This window comes from Cucurbita pepo, chromosome 2 (assembly GCF_057944985.1).
Source record: "Cucurbita pepo subsp. pepo isolate OVF chromosome 2, ASM5794498v1, whole genome shotgun sequence".
NCBI classification, from domain to species: Eukaryota; Viridiplantae; Streptophyta; class Magnoliopsida; order Cucurbitales; family Cucurbitaceae; genus Cucurbita; species Cucurbita pepo.
In genome coordinates, this window is record NC_141799.1 from 13,906,683 (window position 1) to 13,927,447 (window position 20,765).

The 20,765-nt window shown below is 36.9% G+C and overlaps 4 protein-coding genes across 13 annotated transcripts; 2 read left to right on the top strand and 2 right to left on the bottom strand.

Moving 5' to 3' along the window:
• Nucleotides 1–430: 430 nt before the first annotated feature.
• Nucleotides 431–3,681, top strand: LOC111787870 (RING/U-box superfamily protein). Of its 4 annotated transcripts, none has more exons than XM_023667952.2 (3): nt 431–614; nt 1,732–1,856; nt 2,283–3,681. In XM_023667952.2, the coding sequence occupies exon 3, from the start codon at nt 2,331–2,333 to the stop codon at nt 3,123–3,125; it is 795 nt and encodes a 264-aa protein (XP_023523720.1). In that variant the 5' UTR covers nt 431–614; nt 1,732–1,856; nt 2,283–2,330; the 3' UTR covers nt 3,126–3,681. The 4 variants fall into 4 exon arrangements, with proteins under 4 accessions (XP_023523720.1, XP_086977037.1, XP_023523718.1 ...); XM_087120911.1 differs by having other exon boundaries at nt 2,295–3,681; XM_023667950.2 differs by lacking the exon at nt 1,732–1,856.
• A 1,961-nt stretch (nt 3,682–5,642) lies between these two features.
• LOC111787871 (uncharacterized) lies at nt 5,643–9,875 on the top strand. 3 transcript variants are annotated; one of them, XM_023667955.2, is made up of 3 exons: nt 5,643–5,773; nt 5,913–6,033; nt 7,075–9,875. In XM_023667955.2, the coding sequence occupies exon 3, from the start codon at nt 7,101–7,103 to the stop codon at nt 9,504–9,506; it is 2,406 nt and encodes an 801-aa protein (XP_023523723.2). In that variant the 5' UTR covers nt 5,643–5,773; nt 5,913–6,033; nt 7,075–7,100; the 3' UTR covers nt 9,507–9,875. The 3 variants fall into 3 exon arrangements, with proteins under 3 accessions (XP_023523723.2, XP_086977182.1, XP_023523724.2); XM_087121056.1 differs by having other exon boundaries at nt 5,708–6,033; XM_023667956.2 differs by lacking the exons at nt 5,643–5,773; nt 5,913–6,033 and adding an exon at nt 6,070–6,190.
• A 1,381-nt stretch (nt 9,876–11,256) lies between these two features.
• On the bottom strand, nt 11,257–13,791 carry EDL2 (EID1-like 2). 5 transcript variants are annotated; one of them, XM_087121059.1, is made up of 5 exons: nt 13,687–13,791; nt 13,486–13,539; nt 13,205–13,340; nt 12,145–13,043; nt 11,257–11,566 (listed from the first exon to the last, which is right to left on the bottom strand). In XM_087121059.1, the coding sequence occupies exon 4, from the start codon at nt 12,915–12,917 to the stop codon at nt 12,171–12,173; it is 747 nt and encodes a 248-aa protein (XP_086977185.1). In that variant the 5' UTR covers nt 12,918–13,043; nt 13,205–13,340; nt 13,486–13,539; nt 13,687–13,791; the 3' UTR covers nt 11,257–11,566; nt 12,145–12,170. The 5 variants fall into 5 exon arrangements, with proteins under 5 accessions (XP_086977185.1, XP_023523728.1, XP_023523726.1 ...); XM_023667960.2 differs by lacking the exon at nt 13,205–13,340 and having other exon boundaries at nt 12,145–12,950; XM_023667958.2 differs by lacking the exon at nt 13,205–13,340 and having other exon boundaries at nt 12,145–12,988.
• Nucleotides 13,792–14,220: 429 nt separating this feature from the next.
• Nucleotides 14,221–19,417, bottom strand: CLPB3 (casein lytic proteinase B3). Its single transcript, XM_023667961.2, has 10 exons — nt 18,957–19,417; nt 18,567–18,785; nt 18,170–18,407; nt 17,501–17,696; nt 17,106–17,160; nt 16,833–16,983; nt 16,366–16,674; nt 15,960–16,225; nt 14,813–15,739; nt 14,221–14,708 (listed from the first exon to the last, which is right to left on the bottom strand). Exons 1-10 carry the CDS (start codon nt 19,179–19,181, stop codon nt 14,376–14,378), a joined length of 2,919 nt encoding a protein of 972 aa, XP_023523729.2. The 5' UTR covers nt 19,182–19,417; the 3' UTR covers nt 14,221–14,375.
• Nucleotides 19,418–20,765: the final 1,348 nt, after the last annotated feature.

Sequence of the window (20,765 nt, forward strand, 5' to 3'; positions counted from 1 at the left end):
ACTGCATGACGCTGAACTTAGGAATATTCGATTATAAACCTTATAATAACGATGAATTATAATAAAATAATATAAAAAGTAATTATAAAATGATGCATACAAAAAATAATTTGAAAATAAAAGGCTTAATTAAGCTCTAATTGATTTAACTTTACATTAGTGAATTCGTGATTAATTTCAACAAATTAGGATTAATTACTCGTTAGTAATTAACAAATTTTGCCAAAAACGACAATAAAATATTAAAAAAAAATTCTATTACATACAAAATTAATTTGTGGTTAATAAATCTTTAATCTTTTTATTTAGTAAAATAATTATCGAAAAAAATGATTAAATTTATTACACAATTTTTAAAAAGAAAATTTGAGGGATCACGTGCAAGTCTCGTGACATTGAAAGAACTCTCAGATCTGGTTCCACATGGATGAGTGATGAGCAGCAAAAGAAGGTCCACAACAACACACCGCCAAGCTCCATTTTCGTTTAAGCTTTTGCCCTTTCCCGACTGAAAAATATCGTCCCGTAATCCTCACCGGAGTTCAAGTCAACTGAATAATCTCGATTCAAGCTTCTCTTGTTCATCCCTCACACGGCGTGAGGGATTTGTTAGGGTAAGATCGCCTCATCCTTTCTTTCTGGAGTTTTTTTTTTTTTTTTTTTTTTTTTTTTTGATTGATTGATTTTGGTTCTAATTTCGTCGATCTTTTGATGTTTTTATGCCTTTTCTGTTTCTGCAATGTTGTTCTTTGATTTTCACCTGGTGAATTTGTTGTGTATTTTCAGTAATCTTGCGGTTTCTGCGAGGATTTTAGGGATTTTTTTTGTTCTTTGCGTGTTTGTTCTTATTGTTCTGCCTTTTTTAGGGGATTTGATTTGAATTCTTTTGTGCGGTTTATGCAATTAATGGATATTTGTAATGTAATGTTAACGCGTTTAGGTTAATTTTGTATCTGATGAGGCCAATTGTATAGTACTTGGTCTCCAATCGATCGTCTCTAGGGCGTTATTTCTCAACCTATTTTGCCATTTTCTTGCTGCATCTATGGTTTATTTAGGCCTTGTTTGATAACAATTTTGTTTTTAGTTTTCTGTTTCTGAACATTGTGTGCTTGTTTCGTCTATGGTTTTCTTTCACCTCTGGTAAAGGAAAGTTTTGAATTCATAGCCAAATTTTAAGCTACTTTTTTAGTTTTAAAAACTTTGCTTGAGTTTTGAAAATACTTTTAAAAGTAGATAACGAACAAAAAAGCTCATGTGTGAAAGTGGTATTTATAACTCTAATACTCAAAAATTAAGGCCCCATTTGTTAACCATTTGGTTTTTGAAAATTATTCTTGTTTTCTTTTCATTTCTTTATCATGGATTCATCTTTCTTAAGAAAATATTTGAGTTCTTAGCTAAATTCCAACAACAAAAACAAGTTTTTGTTAACTATTTTTTTTAGTTATCAAAATTTGGAAGGTAGATAACAAGACGAGAAAGCCCGGGAAAGTAGCATTTATAGGCTTAATTTTCATAAACCAAGAATAAAAAATCAAAACCTAAATGGTTATCGAGCGGGGTGCCTTAATGTTTTTGGTCCTTTAGAGGTAACCCGTCTCTTTTGTGGATTTACAGGTTTCCTTATTATATTAGGCTGGATATAGTATTATAAATAAGTTGATAATGGAAACTTTAAAAATTAGAGTTTTTGTTAGAGATTGCGGAGAAAACTGACTACTCTTTCAGAATATTTCTTGCCCATCTCTAGCACCGAGGCGGGAGCGCCTCAAGCAGTCTTATTTGAAGCCAGGCTTCCAGTGTCGGTTTTTCTGTGAAACACATAGGCGTGCTTTTGAAAACAGTGAGGACAGGTAGGGAAATCTTTCGAGGTCCTTCTTAAGACTGTTTTCTAAGTTCTATTTCTCTACTTTATATTGGTTACTCGTGTAAATTAGAAAAAAAGAAGTTTGATTCTTTACACGCCTTTCCTCCATAGCGTTGCACCTTTTCCTTGTTACATGATTTTCCTACAATCTTAGTCAAGCATTCATCCATCATTCACTATTGATGAAATTAATCCAACTTTCTCAAATATTATACATCGTTCGACTCAAATTAATGGTACATATGATATCTATGTACCTTGTCTCGTGATGTCAGGTACAGTCCTTGTTGATTTAGTTGATTTTTTCCCCATTTTTCCTTTTACCTTTAAGACTCAACTCTTAGATAAAGCATAATTGACTCGTTTGGCATGAAGTTAATTGCTAATATGCCTTGGTAAACTGCAACTTCAGCTACTATTGCAGGTGGTCGTTTCTGACCCGTAGCTGTGTGTTGTTAGAATGTGGAATTTTGCTTCCAATTGTGTGGCTGGATGTACTGGACTAAAGAGCGGCTCCCAAAAACCGACTCATACCGCCACAGAGTGTTCTGATGATGAGGTATCTTCAGATGGTAGGGAGGAGGTGCTAGAGTGTCCAATATGCTGGGAATCCTTCAACATTGTTGAGAATGTGCCCCATGTTTTATGGTGTGGCCATACTCTCTGCAAGAATTGCATCTTGGGATTGCAGTGGGCTGTGGTGAAGTTCCCGACATTACCCGTTCAGCTTCCGCTTTTCATATCTTGCCCATGGTGCAACCTCCTATCCTTCCGCCTAGTTTATAAAGGAAACCTCAAATTCCCTTGCAAGAATTACTTCCTTTTGTGGATGGTTGAGAACATGAACGGCGAAAGGGTGAAATCTCGTTCTGATTTCTCTGGGGATCAACTAGTCTTCCCCGTGAGCGGAAATTCAAGGAGTAATCAAGTCGGTCACAGTAACCTTAGAAGGGGACACCATGTTCGTCAATTAGATCCACAACGACCAAACAACGCCAATAGCCATGCCCATAGCTTTAATCTGGAGAGACTGAAATCTTCTCTCTGCAAATTGCTCGTGTTCTTCGTTCACTTGACAGCTAAATTTCCATTGGTGATCATCTTCCTCCTGATCATCCTATACGCCGTGCCTGCCAGTGCAGCAATCTTGGCTCTGTACATATTAGTCACCGTCCTTTTCGCTCTCCCGTCGTTTCTAATATTGTATTTTGCATACCCCAGTCTGGATTGGCTGATGAGGGAGATCATCACTTAAGGTGCGTACCACAAGTCAGCCTGAATTGTGTCTGGTGGAGGCCATCACTCCAGGACTTTTACTTCTACAAACCAGCCACAGCCATCAAGATAGCCGACTTCATATCTTAGCTAGTCGACACATTAGCTTCCCGCTTCCCGCTTCCCATCCCAATTTGCCGACATTTCAGCAGGATTGTTCAGATTCAACATCGCTCTCCAGCAATCATGGATGATCCTTGCAGCCCCAGGTAAAATAAGTTTTGTTTTGGCTTAGTGTCCCATTTTCTTTCCCTAAAAACTCTTCTTGTGTAAGGGCGTACAAGTTGAACTTGGTAATTTCTGGTGTCCTCTTGTGGCTTTTGTGTGCCACATTCACTGGCATTGTGCTATAGATATCTGGAAAATAGGTGCTGCTGTATGGACAAGGCTATAAGAAGCTCATGTCCTTGTTTCACTGCTTGTACAGAGGATTGGAGTAATTATATGATGCCCATGTTTTATATAAACAAGGACTAGATCAAAGCGTTTAAAACTATATCAAAACGCTCAATATAAGGACCAAATTGAAACTTCTAGTCGTGAGTACAAAATTTTAACTAGTCGAGCTACAGATGTCCACTATTTACATTTTCGTGTGTAATATAAATAGATTACTTTTTTTTTTTAAATTTGAAATTGTATATACAATGTATTAAAAAGATATAAGAATAACTAATAAATATTTTCCTTTTTCGAAAATATTTTATATTTCATTTTAGTAAATAAAAATAAATAAATAAAGAAGAAAAAAATGGAATGGAGATGAAGGTAGGGTTGGTCTATTAGGTAAAGGGTTGTTTGAGAAGTGGGTACAAACAAACCGGCGAAAATATACAAATACAAGCTAAGATATTCAAACTTCACATTTCAAAGTGGGTACGTGAAAATGAAATCTCTACCTATTCCCGATATGGTCTATAAAAGAGGTTAGATACGTAATATTATATAGAGTTGAGAGACTCGAACCTCTGATGTACGAGATCTCGTGATCGACTGCACTTAGGGCTAATATATAGGATCTCGTGATCAGACGTATATATTTTATGGAGCTGAGCTACGTTTAAGTTGACATATGGGATCTCATGGTCAAAGGTATATATTTATTGAGCTAAGCAATGCTTAAGTTGACACGAGACCTCGTGATCGAAGGTATATATTTTATGGAGTTGAACTATGTACTTAAAAGTACATTCAAATGTTATTTATTTTTTCTAACTAATTTCTTGTGTCGTACATTTATATAATATACTCAGTGATGTCATTATTTAGTTAACGACGTTAATTAAATTGATGTTGCACCTAATCACATTTTAAAGTTTAGAAATGAAGCCAGCTATTATGGTTATTTATGAACCAATTTTATTATTTGATAATAAATGTATTATTATATTGCTGCAAATTTGAGAAAATAAAGTAAATAGAATATTTTTTCAAAGGTTTCACAAATAAATAAAAATAAAAAATAAAGAGGAGAGAAACAAAATTTCTAATTTGTATATATTATTGGGAAATTGATAATAATATATTAATAATATTTTATCAATAATCAAAATTATTTCAATTATGATTATTTCTATAATTATAAGTCTATAACTATTTTTTTTTTTTGATATAGAGACTAAATTATAATATTTTAAATTTTTTAACCTAATTTAAAATTATTATCTGAATTTATTTTTTTTAATTTTTAAAAGTAAATCAATATACTTGTTTATTTATTATTATTTTTTTTAGAATTTTCAAAATGTCTTTTGATATTAAAATTTAAAAAATCATTTTAATAGGAAAAAAATATTTTTTATGGCTCAAAAGTCATATCAGCCGTAGAAAAATGGACTCATTAAAATATTATTATACTAAATTGAAATTCTTAAATAGAAAAAATATATATTTTTTGTTTTAAAAAACTATTAATTGTAGGAAGGACTTTTAAATAAATAATAAATACTATTTAATTTAATGATCAATTTAAATAATTTAAGTTGAATGTTAGAATTTCACTTGTATTTAGTTAGACTTTGAAATCTAGAAACTTTTAAATAAATCTATTAATTTATAGAAAAAAATAAATAATTATAAAAAAAAAATAGTAGAATTTTCAATTTTAAATCTACCAAATTTTAAAATCCATTTTTGTGTAAAATTACCATATATTAATTTTTGTTAATTTGTTTGAATTTTTAAATTCATAACTATTTAATCTTTAAAATTTAAAAATATATATTAAACATCGTTAAAAAAAAATTGCAAAAAATAGTATAATTTTGTTTATTTAAAATATATTAGACATAAAATAAAACAATTAAATTTAATTATGGAAAAAACTGATCTATATGAGATTAAATAAATATTTATTTAAAATATTTAAAATGAAAAAGAAAAAAAAAAAAAGATAAATATTGGTACTTTATTTACTTGCATAAACCGTTTGAGAAACCTAATAAATTAATATAAATAATTGAGAAATGAGATGGAAAAAGACTGTTCTGGATATCACGCGGATCACCCTAATTAACTCATTCATTTATGAATTAAATTCATTCATTGAATCAAAAATTTAATTCCTCAAAAAAAAGAAAAAGAAAAAAAGCTTCAACGATCTCTGTGGGTCCTCGGAAAACGAAGACGGTGAGTTGATTTGATTGAGACAAAAAGCAAAAGAAAATTCTCAACAGAACTTGAATTGTTCAGTTGCTTGCACGATCTCTGGACTCGAATCAATCCTTCTTCTACGTTTTGAATTTTGCTTGGTTTTGATCGGACACAGGTTCTTTCTTCGATCTCTTTCAATTTGATCGGGCTGAATCGTATCGTGGTCGTTTCGTGTTTCTTTGCTTTCTTGTTAAGCAACGGAGACTTGTTAGCATCGCGGAGAAGAACCGGAAGCGGTATGTATTTGTTTCTCTTTTTATTCTTTGTTTGTGTTTGGAGTAGCAAATGGAGCATTCAATAGCGATTTCGGAAATGGATGTTTCTGTTGATGCTCTGATTGATATCGGATTATTGGAATGGTTGCTTTGATTCCATGAACTGTGATTGGAATTTGTGAGTTGAAATGATTGATACTTGCTTGTTAATCAACTCCCTCATGATTCGTTCCATTATCTTCAAGATCGATGTGCTTGTTGTGTTTCTTCTTTGATCTTCATTCAGGAAAAACTGTATAGAATCATCACTTCATTTTTACCTGCAGGAGACAAACGGTGCTTTTAACTATTAAAAGCGCTTTTCAAGTTTAAAGTACTTTTTTAGAGAGAAGCACTTGATTTGTTCATCACAATACTATAATCTATTACGTCCAGTTGATTTGCATCTAATGAATGCTTATGAGTGTTTGAGAAGTCCTTGGTCTCATCCTTCACCATCATAATACCATGCACAATGTCTCCCTTCAGCAGCTCTACTCCAATGTTCCATTAAAGTGATATGTTTTGGTTCAAATCTGGCATTTATTAGTAGGGCCATCAAGCAAAAACATATCATTGTCTGGATGTTTGGGAAATCAATACTTTAATTTTCATTAATCTTCGTGGATTTTGTGGTTTCCATATATTTTAATCATGTTTGATAAACTTCTTTTTGGATCTACGCTCATCTTCAAGTAGTCGATATGCTAAGCATTTATGAAACTACGTTGATATTTTTTTCTTTTTCTTTTTGAAAAGACTCCATGTTTGATTGACCTTATTGTGGAAGATTTCTCAGTTGATACACTTTATAGAGCAATCATAGAGATGTGATCTTTATCCTCTTTGTTTCTTTAAAATTCTCATTCATGTAAGAAGTCTAATTAGCTTGTAAAATCAATGTGATTTTCATTAGAAAGGTAGAGAGTATTTTCTTTGATTTTTTGTTGGTTCACTTGGCATCTACAAACTTGCTTGTAAGCTCTTGAATTTATTGAGTTTTTATTTTTGTTTGATCTTCAGGTAGTGCTCTCAAATTTTGCTGTTAAATGGTTGATGGGAGTATGGATTTGTCAATGTCCCCTGAGACCCACAGATCTGATGGTGATAGGTTGAGAAGATTGTCTATGGGAAAAGCAATCTCATTGAGTATTGATGAACAAAACAGTTTTCGTGACCGCAGATCCTCAATTGGTTCTTGTCATGATATTTGCAAATATGGACATAATCATTCATTAGAGACGAAGGCCAGAGTTCCCTTGTTGAAAAGAGCAATGAAAAAGGCACTTGATGCCCAAAATTCAGACCAGGCTGTGGTTGTGCCTGAAAAAAAGCACTCTGTTCGTGTGACCAAGTCGAAGGTTTCACCTAGTTCGGGGACATGTATTAATGGTGGCACTGATGTGATTAAACGGGTAGTGCCCATAAGTTCTCCTAGCAGACGTCCGGTAGAGACTGGAGTTACGAGCAAAAGTAAGGAACAGGCAACGCTTGTAAAAGCTCCTAACAGGCAAAGTGAGACTGAAGTTACAAGCAAAAGTAAGGAACAGGCAACGCTTGTAAAAGCTCCTAACGGGCAAAGTGAGACTGAAGTTACGAGCGAAAGTAAGGAACCGGAGGTGCCTGTGGGTTCTCCTACCAAGCAGATTGAAGTTACAAGCGAAAGTAAGGAACCGGAGGTGCCTGTGGGTTCTCCTACCAAGCAGATTGAAGTTATAAGTGAAAATAAGGCACTGGTAGTGCCTATGAATTCTCCTACCAAGAAGATTGAAGTTATAAGTGAAAGTAATGAACTGGTACTGCCTGTGAATTCTCCTACCAAGCGGATTGAAGTCATAAGTGAAAGTAAGGAACTGATAGTGCCTGTGAATTCTCCTACCAAGCAGATTGAAGTTATAAGTGAAAGCAAGGAACTGGTAGTGCCTTTGCATTCTCCTACCAGGCAGATTGAAGTTATAAGTGAAAGTAAGGAACTTGTAGTGCCTTTGAATTCTCCTACCAGGCGGATTGAAGTTTTATGTGAAAGTAAGGAACTGGTAGTGCCTGTGAACTCTCCTACCAGGCAAAGTCCAGTAGAGATGGAAGTTTCGAGTGAAAGTAGCGAACGAGTAGTGCCTGAAAATTCTACTAGCAGGCACAGCTCAGTAGAGATTGAAGCTACGAGCAAAAATATGGAACAGGTAGCGCCTGAAACTTTTCCTAGCAGGCGAAGTCGAGTAGAGATTGGAGTTAGAAGCGAAAGTAAGGAACCGGTAGTAGTGGCTGAAAGTTCTCTTAGCAGGCAAGGTTCAAACAGGCGAAGTCCATTAAAGAGTGAAGCTATGAATGAAGGTAAGGAACTGGTGGCCAAGACAAAAACTAAGCCTATAACCTCAAAACCCAAGTTTCATAAAACTACAAAGCATGTAGTTTATTCGTCTACCAAATCCGAAAGTTCTCCAAAACAAGCTTTGACCAGTGTTGCAGAAGCAGGGGGCGACAGTTTGTCAAAGCCGAAAGCTTTGAAAGCAAAATCAGTGACCTCTTCTGGTCCTTCTGGTAATATTGCAGCCCACAGCAACAACAGTTCTAAATCAGGTGAAGGAGCGGGAACCTTGAAAGGAAATGGAACGAAAGTGGTGGAAAAGTCCATAATCACAATGGATCCAAATTCTGTCGATACCGTGGTAAACTTACCTGCGATAAAGAACAAGAACTCGAAAGTTGTGTCTCAAGTCAGAAGTCAGAACAAAACGAGAAGAGCTCAAGCCAAGGAAGCATCAAGTGTGGAATCTCAAGAGAAAATCTTGCATGTCATCAATGTGGAAACTAAGAAGAGCAAGCTTGTAGAATCTGACCAAAATGACAAGCATGGTTTGAAGGGGTATCAAAAGTCACCATCATCCTTGGCAAATGGCCCATCTCTTTCACCTCTTAGAGAAGATTCTGGTGGAACTAAATATACAAAATACGAAGCGAACGCCACTGTTTCGGGATCGAAGAAACACGGTGGCATAAAAAAAGAAGATGATCCCAATGGGGTTAAAAAAGGCAAGTCCCCGAGAATGCTTCAGACCAAAGGAAAGGATTCTTCATCTTTCAGCTTAAGTTTCAGGAACAAGAAGGTAATTGACCTTGATTCCAAAAGTCATGGTCCAACGAGGCTCAAATTTATGGAAGGAAAATCGTTGGGGGACAACCAAAAGAGCAAGGATGGCCGAAGAACAAGCTTGAAGAAGGGAATAGTCAAGGGGATTTCCAAGAATTCCACACCGCCATCTGAAAAAGTAGTTTTGAGACATCAAGATGTGGAAGGGAAGAAAGATACTCAGGTTTTGTTCAATAATGTCATAGCGGAAACTGCGAGAAAACTCGTTCGTACCCGAAAGAGTAAGGTCAAGGCCTTGGTAGGGGCATTTGAAAAGGTTATCTCACTCCAAGACAAGAAGCCTTCTCCTCTAAGAGCCACAGCTTGAACTGAAAAGGTAGATTTCGTATAACTCAGTAGAATTTGTATAGTGATGGAAGAATACATCTGGGAATGAACAGAAGGTGGTGAAATCACAGGATTGTGAGTCAAATTGTGCATTAATAACTTGTGTGCTTTATGCATCTCTGTTTCTTGTTTTTTTTTTTTTCTTTTTCTTTTTCTTTTTTTTGGGTACTGCCCCTTTACAGAGAAACTACCATATGATATAAGCTAAGCCTGGTTGGTCTTGTGAGAATAAAACTAAGAATAGGGATGACTTCATGTACCATGTCATTGAGTGTTGAAAGATGTTCGACCTTGATTTTGTTGGTTCATCCTTCTCTATTCAATTTAGATGTTTAGTTTCTTATTTACATATACACCCGCCAACCTCTTTTCTCTTGCTCTCATTAGTGTCTTTGGTTGCTGCTCGGTAAATCGTAAAAGCAAAGTTTGGTTAAAATCGAACCGAACCAAACCGAAACTGATTGGTTTCTTGGTTTATTGCATATCACAACTTAGATGTTTTGTTTGATCACAAGTTTTGGCTAAAACTAGACCACATCCAACTGTTGGCAAATGGTCATTTTCATAGGTCTTTTTGCACCTGTTTTTAATTGGTTGAGAATGCATGCTTGACTCAATTTTTGGATAATCTTCTTCTGTTCTGCTGAACAACTTTTATGGGCTGGAAACGAAACAATGCCTTTCTCTGCTTCTCACCAGAGATTGCTGTAGTAAACTCTGTAACAATTCCTTCTCTGGTGCAAAAATGGGAAGAAAAACAAAACCCTCTCCAATGGCCCCTTTGGTCTTCTTACATCATCTCTATTTAGCCCATACAAAATCATCACGCATCTCTGACGTCATAACCATAGTTGGGTGATTCTCTGCGATTTGATGAACCAGCGCTCAAATTCTTTCTTAGTTTCCTTCTGAGTTATTGCCCTGGCTTCGATGATCAACCCCTGGCACATTTTGGTTTTGATCTTCGGCCATCCACTATCTGCTTGTGCTGGTAAATAACACAATATCAAGTCTTTTTATCACACTGAATTTGAAGCTCTGTTCAAAATTGACAAGCCAAATCAAGTATCTTCAAGAATTGTATAAGTTACTATTGAAAAGAGGATATTGACTCTTTTATGCTGCCACTTTAGGAAGAATTAGGAGAAGGACAAGATATCGAATGAATCGATTCAGAGTAAGGACAAACAAGGAGGATTCCTTACACAAAATGGATCATATGGTATGATTGAGACCCTTTGGTTCTTCGTTCGTATCAAGTAGATTCGAAAGGGAAACATTTTTAATTGAAAACGACATGACGGGAAACATAAATTCTACTATTGACCCTGGTTTGAACAAGGAGAATTTGGGTTGTAGGATGGCTGAGATGGTTGAAAGGTATTGAAGCAAGCTCGATATGGAGGGTTATGTCGATTATAGCAAACAAGAGCAATACGTTCAAGCACCTTCCATAACTAGAGGAAGGATATGCTTGCCCCATTTTGCTCCTGTCCTCTCAGAGCTGAGCATCAGAGGACAGTTTTCAAGCGTGCCGGAAGCTAACATTGGGACAATGAGCATCAGAGGAGCAACAAGGAGAGTGATAGAAGCATCGAAGACATGTGTCTAACAAGTTTACAGACATTGCAAGCCAAGTAATTCAATTAAAGTGTGTGAAGGGGATGATCAAGTGTCAAGGATGGAAGCTTCAGCTAAGGTCATATCCATTTCACAAGGAGATTTCTAAGAGTTCAGAACATATAAAGCAATCCATTATCTTAAATAATAATAATCATTCCAGTCACCATCACCAATATCAAGTATAAGATCAGAGGTTAATTTACATGAAAATTATATGGTTCTACCTTTCAATCCAAAAGGATGTTTTTTTTTTTTTACAAAAAATCTGATTCTGCTAATGCTTCTAAGTCTTCACCATTGAACATTTTCCCAGAATTCTAAGCTGGGTTCCACCAAACAAAAGTGGAACGGACTAGAGGCAAAGTTCATCCAATCAGCATGAGATCCAAGGGTGATTGTGCAGGCCTTTTTATCGACCTGTTCAAGAACAATGGCTCTCAGATTCAATAGCTCCCAAAAAAAATAAATTTATGGACTCAAGAGAACAAAAAAAGCAAAAGAATAATTAGTCCAATTGAATGATCCCATCAAAGTAAATTTTTTCTTCCACGTTACAGCAAAACAAACTGTCACAACAGGCCCTTTCCCTCACTTACACTATAAAACCAAAAATATTCTCACCCTTCTTAGACACTAATTAAAGCGCCCCTCCTATGATCCTTTCTTCCTCTGGTGTACATAAAAGACACTGCAGGCTTGTTAAAGAAACCATTCCCCTGATCAGATAATATTTCCAAGTTCCTCCAATGGAAACCAATAGGAGGTGACAGAGAGTTAGTTTTGCCACTAGAAAATCAGGTTGTTGGTTGGGAATTGGGATTCAATTCATAATGACCATCACAACATTTGCTTCAGCATGGTTGCAGATGGAAAAACAAAGGGAAAATTTAAACAATAAGTATTTGACTAAAAAACTTTGTGTTTTGGTTGCTCAACTTTCAAATCTATACCAGATTCTAGAGAGAAACATGCGTAAGTTAGATGTGGTATGTTACCTTTTCTATGGTGTATGACGTAGCTATCACTCCAACTCGGACGTCTCTTCAGAATCTGACAAGGGTAACAGAGTGCAAATACCGACCATATGTCCATTGAGGCAGACATAGTAGTCGATGCAATCCTCATAAGCACCCAATCGGCAGCTTGCACTCGGTGGTATCATTTTAGCCTGTAGCATGCTCCATAGCTTGGCCTTACAATAAGGGCACACCTCAGTTGGATGAAGCTCTGCTCCTCTTTCTATCAGCATTTTCCTAACCTTTGACATTGAAAATGACTTAAAAATACCCCGGAAGAAACCGATATCTCCTTCTTCCCCTTGGTCGAGATGTTCACAAGGATCAGATACATATAAAATATCTGTTCTGCATTGTGGCATAAGAAAACTCTTGCCCGATGTCCTAGAAAATCGGGTTCTATAAACAAAATGACCAGGAATTTGAATGTTATTGAAGAGACCGCCCTTCTTACATCCCGAGCAGAAAATAAGCAGCTTCCCCAGTGCCCTCCAGTTCCCATCAACACTGTGACTCCCGCTAGATTGCAGATCTAGCATCATTTTTGGGGCTCTGGTCCTGCAAAACTCCTTCCATAGCACTCGCTTGGCAAGATCGTCAAACCATTTGCATGCACAGGAAAGAGTGGCAATCAACTTCGGATTCCAGTTCAAATATTGGAATACTAGAAATACTGCATCCTCACTGAGATGCCCCTTTGTGCACAGGCAGCTCGCTGAATGCACACACCGGTATTGCTTTGTTAAAATCATTCCTTCATGGGCATCTGGGAACCATTAATTAATCTAGCATGGGTTGTCAATAGATTAGATTGAATGAGCAGCTGTTGAAAAACCAAGCTCCGATCAACAATCTTCACACCAATGAACTATTGTACACTGTATACATCGAACAAGCCTTAGACACCCATGATGCCTCGAGCAATGGTTAAGAAACTAAAACCAATACCAGAGACTCGAAACATCGAAGTGATTAATCAATCAAGTCAATTCAAGAAGAACAAGTAAATTTAAACACAATGAAATGGATTAGCATTCACCATAGACTCCAAGGCACGCGCAGATACTCAATTAACACACAAACCCCAAACTCTAGCAGAATTCTTCAAGCAAGTTTAGTAAATTAGAGTCAGATCCACAAAATCCTCGGCAACATACATCACAAAAAACAACCACCTTAATCAAATAAATCCCAAAAGAATTACTCATTCAATTCCAAAAAAAATAATAATAAATAAAACCCTACAAAATCCATAAGAAGAACGAACACACAACACCAGATAACAAAGTAGATCGTCTTGAGAAAAAGAAAAAGACTCACCTCAGCGGAACGGACCCAGTCTCCCCGCGTTAACATAGCACCAAATACCCGACTCTGCATGCAAGAAACGAAGCAAGAAATCAGTCAATTTCGTTCCCATTGCACTAAAGCCGAACAAAGAAACAAGATAAAAACAAGAAGAGGAAAAGAAGAAAATGAAGAAGAGCATTAAGAAGAAGAAAAGGGGAATTTGAAGCTCACATAGAACGGGGGATTTGGTGAAGCAGAAGAAGGAAGAAGAAGAAGAACAAGAACAAGAACAAGAAGAGGCTTTGGCTTTGGGGTCTAAATTAGAGAAGAAGGAAAGGACGAGGGCTGAGGAATATTTTAGAACCACAGTGCTAAGTCAATTGGAAACTTAAAGACCAATCAAAAACCTCCACGTGTAACCATGGCTGGGACGCTGTGAAAATGTAAATTTCTATCCGTCTTACGTGGCATTCTGGTAATTGGATGGTCACTTTCCGAAAACGACAAGCTAATGGACTCACTCAATGTGTGATCTCTTTTCCCTTTCTTTTCTTCTTTATTTTTCCTTAAATAGTAAAAATAAAAAATACTCTTTTTTTTGTTATCTACATTATAAAAAATTATTTTCAAAATTCAATAAAAAAATAATAAATAAAAATCTTATAATTACTATATAAAATTTTTAATAAAATAATGGTTTTTTTTAAATAAAAAAAAACAAATAATAATAATAATAACCATACAGACTAAACGTGGACAGTTAAATATAAGGCCTAAGGTAAAAAGCAGCCTCAAATTACATGGTATTATTACCTTATGTGAACTTTATAGGGAGTGAAAAAAAAAAGGGTAAAAAAACATTAATCTTGCTATGTATATTCCCTACATAGAAAGTGTGTAAATACAAAGCGGCATTTGGTTCATACAATCTGAGTAGAGGCTTGTATGCTATCTGCGTTTGGATTGTCTGCGCCTTTGTTCTCCACTCTTCTGAAAACAAGCTTTTGCTGTGGAAGTTGGCCATTAGAGAATGCCGATACCTCTGTGTCTATTACAATTGTGTCTTCCTCCTTGAATTCTCCTCTCAATATGCCCTTTGCGATTTCGTTCTCCACGTTCTGCTGTATTACGCGCTTCACTGGTCTAGCACCGTAGTTCGGGTCGTACCCGAGACTTCCAAGAAGTAGAATTGCTGCTTCGCTCACCTCGATCTTCATCTTCTTGTCTGCAACTCTCTTTTGAACTCGTTGCAGCTGTGTATGAAAGTACAATGTGTGGTTAATTCATGAGAATTTTGACTATCCGTGATAGTCCTTACGAAAGGGGTATTGATCATTCGAAGAGGTATAAAGGGTACCTGTAACCGAACAATACTGTTGAGCTGATCGCGGTCTAGAGGTTGGAAAACGATGTATTCATCAACTCTGTTCATGAACTCAGGACGAAAGATTGATCTTGCAGCTTCCAGAACTCGTCGCTTTATGGTTTCATATGCTGTTTCCTTTGGTTGTGTATCGTCTTCAGTATTGAGAATATACTGTGAACCCACATTCGAAGTCATGATGATAACTGTGTTCGTAAAGCTCACAGTTCGTCCTTGCGAGTCGGTTACTCGCCCATCGTCCAGAATCTGAAGGAACACATTGAACACATCGGAATGAGCCTTCTCTATCTCATCGAACAGAATAACCGCATATGGCCTTCGGCGAACAGTCTCCGTTAACTGCCCACCCTCCTCATAACCTACATAACCAGGTGGGGCTCCAATTAGTCTTGAAACTGCGTGCTTCTCCATGTACTCGCTCATATCGATTCGCACGAGGGCTTCTTCAGTGTTGAATAAATAAGAAGCAAGAGCCTTGGCTAGTTCTGTTTTTCCAACACCAGTCGGACCCATGAACATGAAACTAGCAATCGGACGGTTTGGATCAGAGAGACCAGCCCGAGATCTTTGAATGGCTTCGGCAACGGATTTAACAGCTGGGTCTTGACCCACGACACGTTTATGAAGTTCTTCCTCCAAATGTAAAAGCTTCTCCCTCTCGGATTGTTGAAGCTTAGAAACAGGGATCCCAGTCCACTTGCTTACAATTTCAGCAATATCACTTCCGGTCACTTCTTCTCTCAACATGGACTTTCCAGAATTCATATACTCATCTAATTCCTTCTCTGCATCTGCAAGCTGACGCTGCAAGGAATTTAAGCTTCCATATTTCAATTCAGCCGCTCTGTTAAGATCATACTCCCTTTCAGCTTGCTGGATCTCCACATTTACCCGGTCGATCTGCAAGAATGAATGTAAAATTACCGAGCAGATAATAATCCGAACCGAAAAATTCTACTCTACTTCTACAGGATGTTACCACTGTGGCTAGTTTAGGCCAGATTATATCACCTCTTGAAACATCAAAAGTTATATTCTTCCAACAACCATCACAACAGACTAAATGGATGAATGTGTAAAAGATTTCTATAACAGAAAGGGAAGACCAACACCAACATACCTCCTCTTTGATAGACTGAAGGCGAGTCATGACCGACTTTTCGTGCTCCCACTGCTCAGTCAGTTGGGCTTGTTTCTCCTTTAGGAGAGACAACTCGGCTTCAAGTCGACTCAACCTATCTCTAGAAGCTCTGTCCGTATCGTTTGTTAGAGAAAGTCTCTCCATCTCGAGCTTCAGTACTGCTCTATTGATCTCATCAAGAGCAGTAGGTTTTGAAGTAATTTCCATTTTCAGCTTAGCAGCAGCTTCATCAACGAGGTCAATGGCTGTATTTCAAAAAAATTACCATTAGCAACCATCATGATATGCATATTCCAAAATCCTCCCGCTAAAACTTTTTCATCACAATAAAGCATGTCTATTTTCAACCACATCGAAGAATTCCATTCGTCACAATGATATTTACCTTTGTCGGGCAGAAATCGTCCACTAATATAACGGTCTGAAAGAATCGCAGCTTCTACAAGAGCACTGTCAGATATGCGAACTCCATGATGCAGCTCATATCTTTCACGAAGCCCACGGAGGATAGAAATGGTATTTTCCACACTTGGCTGATCAACATAAACTTGCTGAAACCGACGCTCCAATGCTGGATCCTTTTCAATGTACTTTCGATACTCATCCAATGTTGTGGCACCGATACACCGAAGCTCACCCCTACCAAGCATAGGCTTCAATAGATTACCAGCGTCCATTGCACCGTTTGTAGCACCTGTGGAGACACACCAGTAACTTATTAAGGTAAAAGACCAATGCATTAGCTCTCATCAGTCAAACAAGAGTTTCCACCATATTGGGAAACCACCGTCAAGAACATGTGACCAGTGACAATAGGCTACAGTTTTCAAAATTTAAGATTGGATATGCTACCTGCTCCAACAACAGTGTGAATTTCGTCAATAAATAAGATAATCTGGCCATCTGATTCTGTAACTTCCTTCAGAACAGCCTTGAGCCTATCCTCAAATTCTCCACGATATTTTGCTCCAGCAATTAGAGCACCCATGTCAAGTGATATTAACTACAAGAAAAGAGCAAGTTATTAAGATTGTGGTAAACTGTGAATCCTAAAACACCAGCATCTTTTATCAAGGAGAAATTTGTGAGAGAGACAGAGAGAGCAGGAAAAGGTCATTTACATACCCGCCTATTCATCAAAGCTTGAGGTACATCACCTTGAACAATTCTTTGAGCGAGCCTGTTTAATAAAATAGTATATAAGTACTAAAGTCGTTAGGAAAATGAAAATATAAGCCAAACCACTTTCCAAGCAAAAGCATACGCTAACAAAAATTCTCTACGGAGAAAATTAAAGCAGCATAATTCCCATTTCGATATCAATCAGGAAATGAGAAGTCTAGCCTTCTCGACAGTATTGACGTCTTCCCGTTTGATCCATACTCAAGTACAAATCAAAACAATGCTAACAAGTCGGTGGTTGCCTTCATGCAGATAATATTCCCAAAGGACTAAGCCAGGATCTTACCGTGCCTTAATTATTAAAAAGAATTCTGTAAAGGGCCAAATACTGCACTTACCCTTCAGAAATAGCAGTTTTCCCAACACCAGGTTCACCAATAAGCACAGGATTGTTCTTTGTTCTTCTAGATAGAATCTGAATGCACCTTCTAATTTCATCATCTCTTCCAATGACAGGGTCAAGCTTCCCAGCTTTAGCCAATGCTGTCAGATCTTTTCCATATTTTTCAAGAGATTCATACTTGCCTTCAGGGTCTGCAAGAGATCACGATTACTTAAAAATGGAATACACACTTCAAACTGCACATGCTACCGAAATTATGAATGAGAAACGGATATAGAGAAGCATATATTATCGAATTTTCCACTGTATACATTCAATCAAGACAAAAGGAACAAGTACGTATTCAACCAAAATAAAATCACACCAAGGTGGTTTAATTTTCTACAAGCTCTAATGTATGTTAATTGCTGGAGGACAAAAGGTCCCTCATCTCCATCCATTTTCCTTCACTGATTGGTTTAGTAAGCTAGAATCATCAACCAATTTTTAGATGTTTTCCTTATGGCACATTATTGAGGATTCGTTTACATAGTTGCATGTAGACAGAACACAACCAAAATCAAACATCAGGTCAAACAAATTGCCTAGAGATTTGACTTGTGCCGCAACATGACCACATAAAAGTATTCAAAATACATTAAAAGAGCGAGAGAGAAGGTGTCACCTTGGTCAATAACAGATTGGCGCCCCCTAACGGACTCAATTGCAGATTTCAAAGTTGGCAATGATATTTGGAAATCCTTAAACAATTGCTTCCCAAAACGTTGATCTTGAACGAATCCAAGAACCAAGTGCTCCACAGACACAAATGAGTCCCCATACTCTTTCTTGAATTCTCTGGCTCGCTGGATCAGTGCTTCCAAGTCACGTCCCAACATTGAACCAGCTGACTCACCAAGAACCTAGTGCAGTATAATAGAGACTCGTTTAACATATTTTAGGATACAACAACTAAAATTCATGTGAAAATTCACAGCCAAAAGTTAGAAGTTCATAAAGGACCAAGACTAATGGTAATATACATATACACATATAAGAATTTGATTCCATGATGCAATTACCTTAGGTTGGCGTTTGATGAATTGATCAGTAGCCTCCAAAAGACGGGTATTGTCAACCCCAATCTTAGAAAATATCCGACGAGCCAACCCATTCTTCTGCTCCAATAGAGTCTTCATCAGATGCTCAGTCTCCACAATTTGATGCTTGTTTTCCTTTGCTATTTCTGGCGAAGAAACAATAGCTTGCCAAGCCATTTCTGTAAATTCTTGCTGTGTAATCTGAAGTAAAACTAAACAAAATCAGTAAAATGCATAAACTACATCCTCGAATTCAGATATCAGTACAAGTTCAAACCATTTAAACACCACAAGAGGAAGTCACAGATAATCAAATCGAACTTCAAGAAATGAGTAATAGCAATAACAAACAAAGAAAACAAAAGAACTAACCCTTCCACTTGAGGCATCACAGCGAACAACAAACCTCGAATTCCTCCCAAATCTGTGACACCCACCATTGGTATTCAACAGCAAGCGCGATTTAGGTTTCGCAGTGAGGGAAACGGGAAGCGGAGGCTTGAGAATGAGCGCGTTTCTAGTGGAAGAAGAAACGGAAGAGGAATGTGAAGGAAAACGAATCCCAAGTGCATAAAATGGCGCAGTGGTGGAAGCCATTGGTAAAGATTAGCCTCAACAGCGAGCAAACTCAGTGGGCAATGGATTGAAGTGGAAGTGGAAGAGAAAGAATCGGAAAGAGAGTATTGGGAAATGGAATTTAGAGAGAATTGTTCTTGTTAACCGAAGTGGAGAGTCGGAGTAGAAGCGTATAAGAGGAGGAGTCGGGCAATGGTGGTGATTGTTCGGGAACCCTCGCGAAAACGCATTTGAAGATCCTAGAAATGAAAAATGCCACGGCGTTGCTTTGAACAAGAAAAGAAACTATAGGCCTTGGTTTTGAGAAACCACCACGTGGCAAACAAACCCATGTGGATATGGTTCGAGAGGAAGAAAATATTATTTGCAATTTTTAGCCCAAATTTTGAAAATATTAAATTATAGAAATTAGTTGCTTAATTTTGGTCCTTTAAAATTTTGAAAACTCAATTTGTTTTTTTTTTTCTTTCTTTTTCTTCTTTTTCTTTTCTTAACTTTTTAACCGAATAAATTCAAACCTTTAATTTTTTAATAAAAAAATCGAAGTAAATTTTCAACCATAAATATTATCACCATTAATTATTAGGCCTTAATTTTTTTTTTCTTTTTTTGAAAATTTACCTCATAAATAATATTTTTTACCTAAAGTTCTTTTATTATTGTTTTATAGCTACGTTATAATGATATTTTCTATATCACTGTTCCCTGGGATTGGCTTTGAACCTTTCAGCTAAGTTATAATGATATAATGATATTTTCAAAATACTAACTATATATATATCACTGTGGATTGGTTTTGAACCTTTCCTAGGTGGGATTGGCTTTGAACCTTTCCTGCGCAACTTAGGTGGAGGGCGAAGAAGGCCCCCCGAGCCATGATGTTTTCAAAATACTAACTATATATACGCAACTTAGGTGGAGGGCGAAGAAGGCCCCCCGAGCCATGATGTTTTCAAAATACTAACTATATATATATCACTGTTCTCTGGGATTGGCTTTGAACCTTTCTTGCGCAACTTAGGTGGGATTGGCATTGAACCTTTCCTGCGCAACTTAGGTGGAGGGCGAAGAAGGCCCCCTGCCGAGCCATGATGAATTCTAACTTGTGTCAGGACCTAAGAGCCAAGGGATAGTCTCAGGTAGACAATTTCTATGGGGCGTAAGCCTCCCAAAAGGAGGCGTGCAAAGGTTTTCTCAGAGGAAGATTGGCCCTCAAGTGAAAAGGCAGAAAGGAGCTTGACTACAAGACCCATCCATCAAGCAAGGACGAAAGTCGGTCTTTGTGATCCGACGGTGCCGAAGGGTCGTCAAACTTTTAAATTTATTAAAAAGTTTTGGGCAAGAATTCAAAACCAAAAAATAAAAAATTAAATTAACTAACCTTAAATATTGATGTTAATTAGATTATTTAACACTAACTTTGGATCCAACACTAATACATAAATTCACTCTTTTAATTACACAAAACTAAACAATTATAATTATTAATGGTTACCTCTAATAAGAATAGTGTAAGTCAATAATCAATGCCTACATGACACCATGAGATAAAAGAAAAGCAATAAAATACAAAGGAGTAAAATAGAAGAACAAACATGAGAAATT

Coding starts and splice junctions, on each gene's coding strand:
- EDL2 (XM_023667960.2), bottom strand. CDS start 12,917: ATGATTTTAACAAAGCAATACCGGTGTGTGCATTCAGCGAGCTGCCTG.
- CLPB3 (XM_023667961.2), bottom strand. CDS start 19,181: ATGGCTTCCACCACTGCGCCATTTTATGCACTTGGGATTCGTTTTCCT. Junction 16,984..17,105: donor AAGCTTTGATGAATAGGCGG/GTATGTAAATGA, acceptor CTTTTCTTGTAG/TTAATATCACTTGACATGGG. Junction 16,226..16,365: donor ACGATTTCTGCCCGACAAAG/GTAAATATCATT, acceptor TTTGAAATACAG/CCATTGACCTCGTTGATGAA.
- LOC111787871 (XM_023667955.2), top strand. CDS start 7,101: ATGGTTGATGGGAGTATGGATTTGTCAATGTCCCCTGAGACCCACAGA.
- LOC111787870 (XM_023667952.2), top strand. CDS start 2,331: ATGTGGAATTTTGCTTCCAATTGTGTGGCTGGATGTACTGGACTAAAG.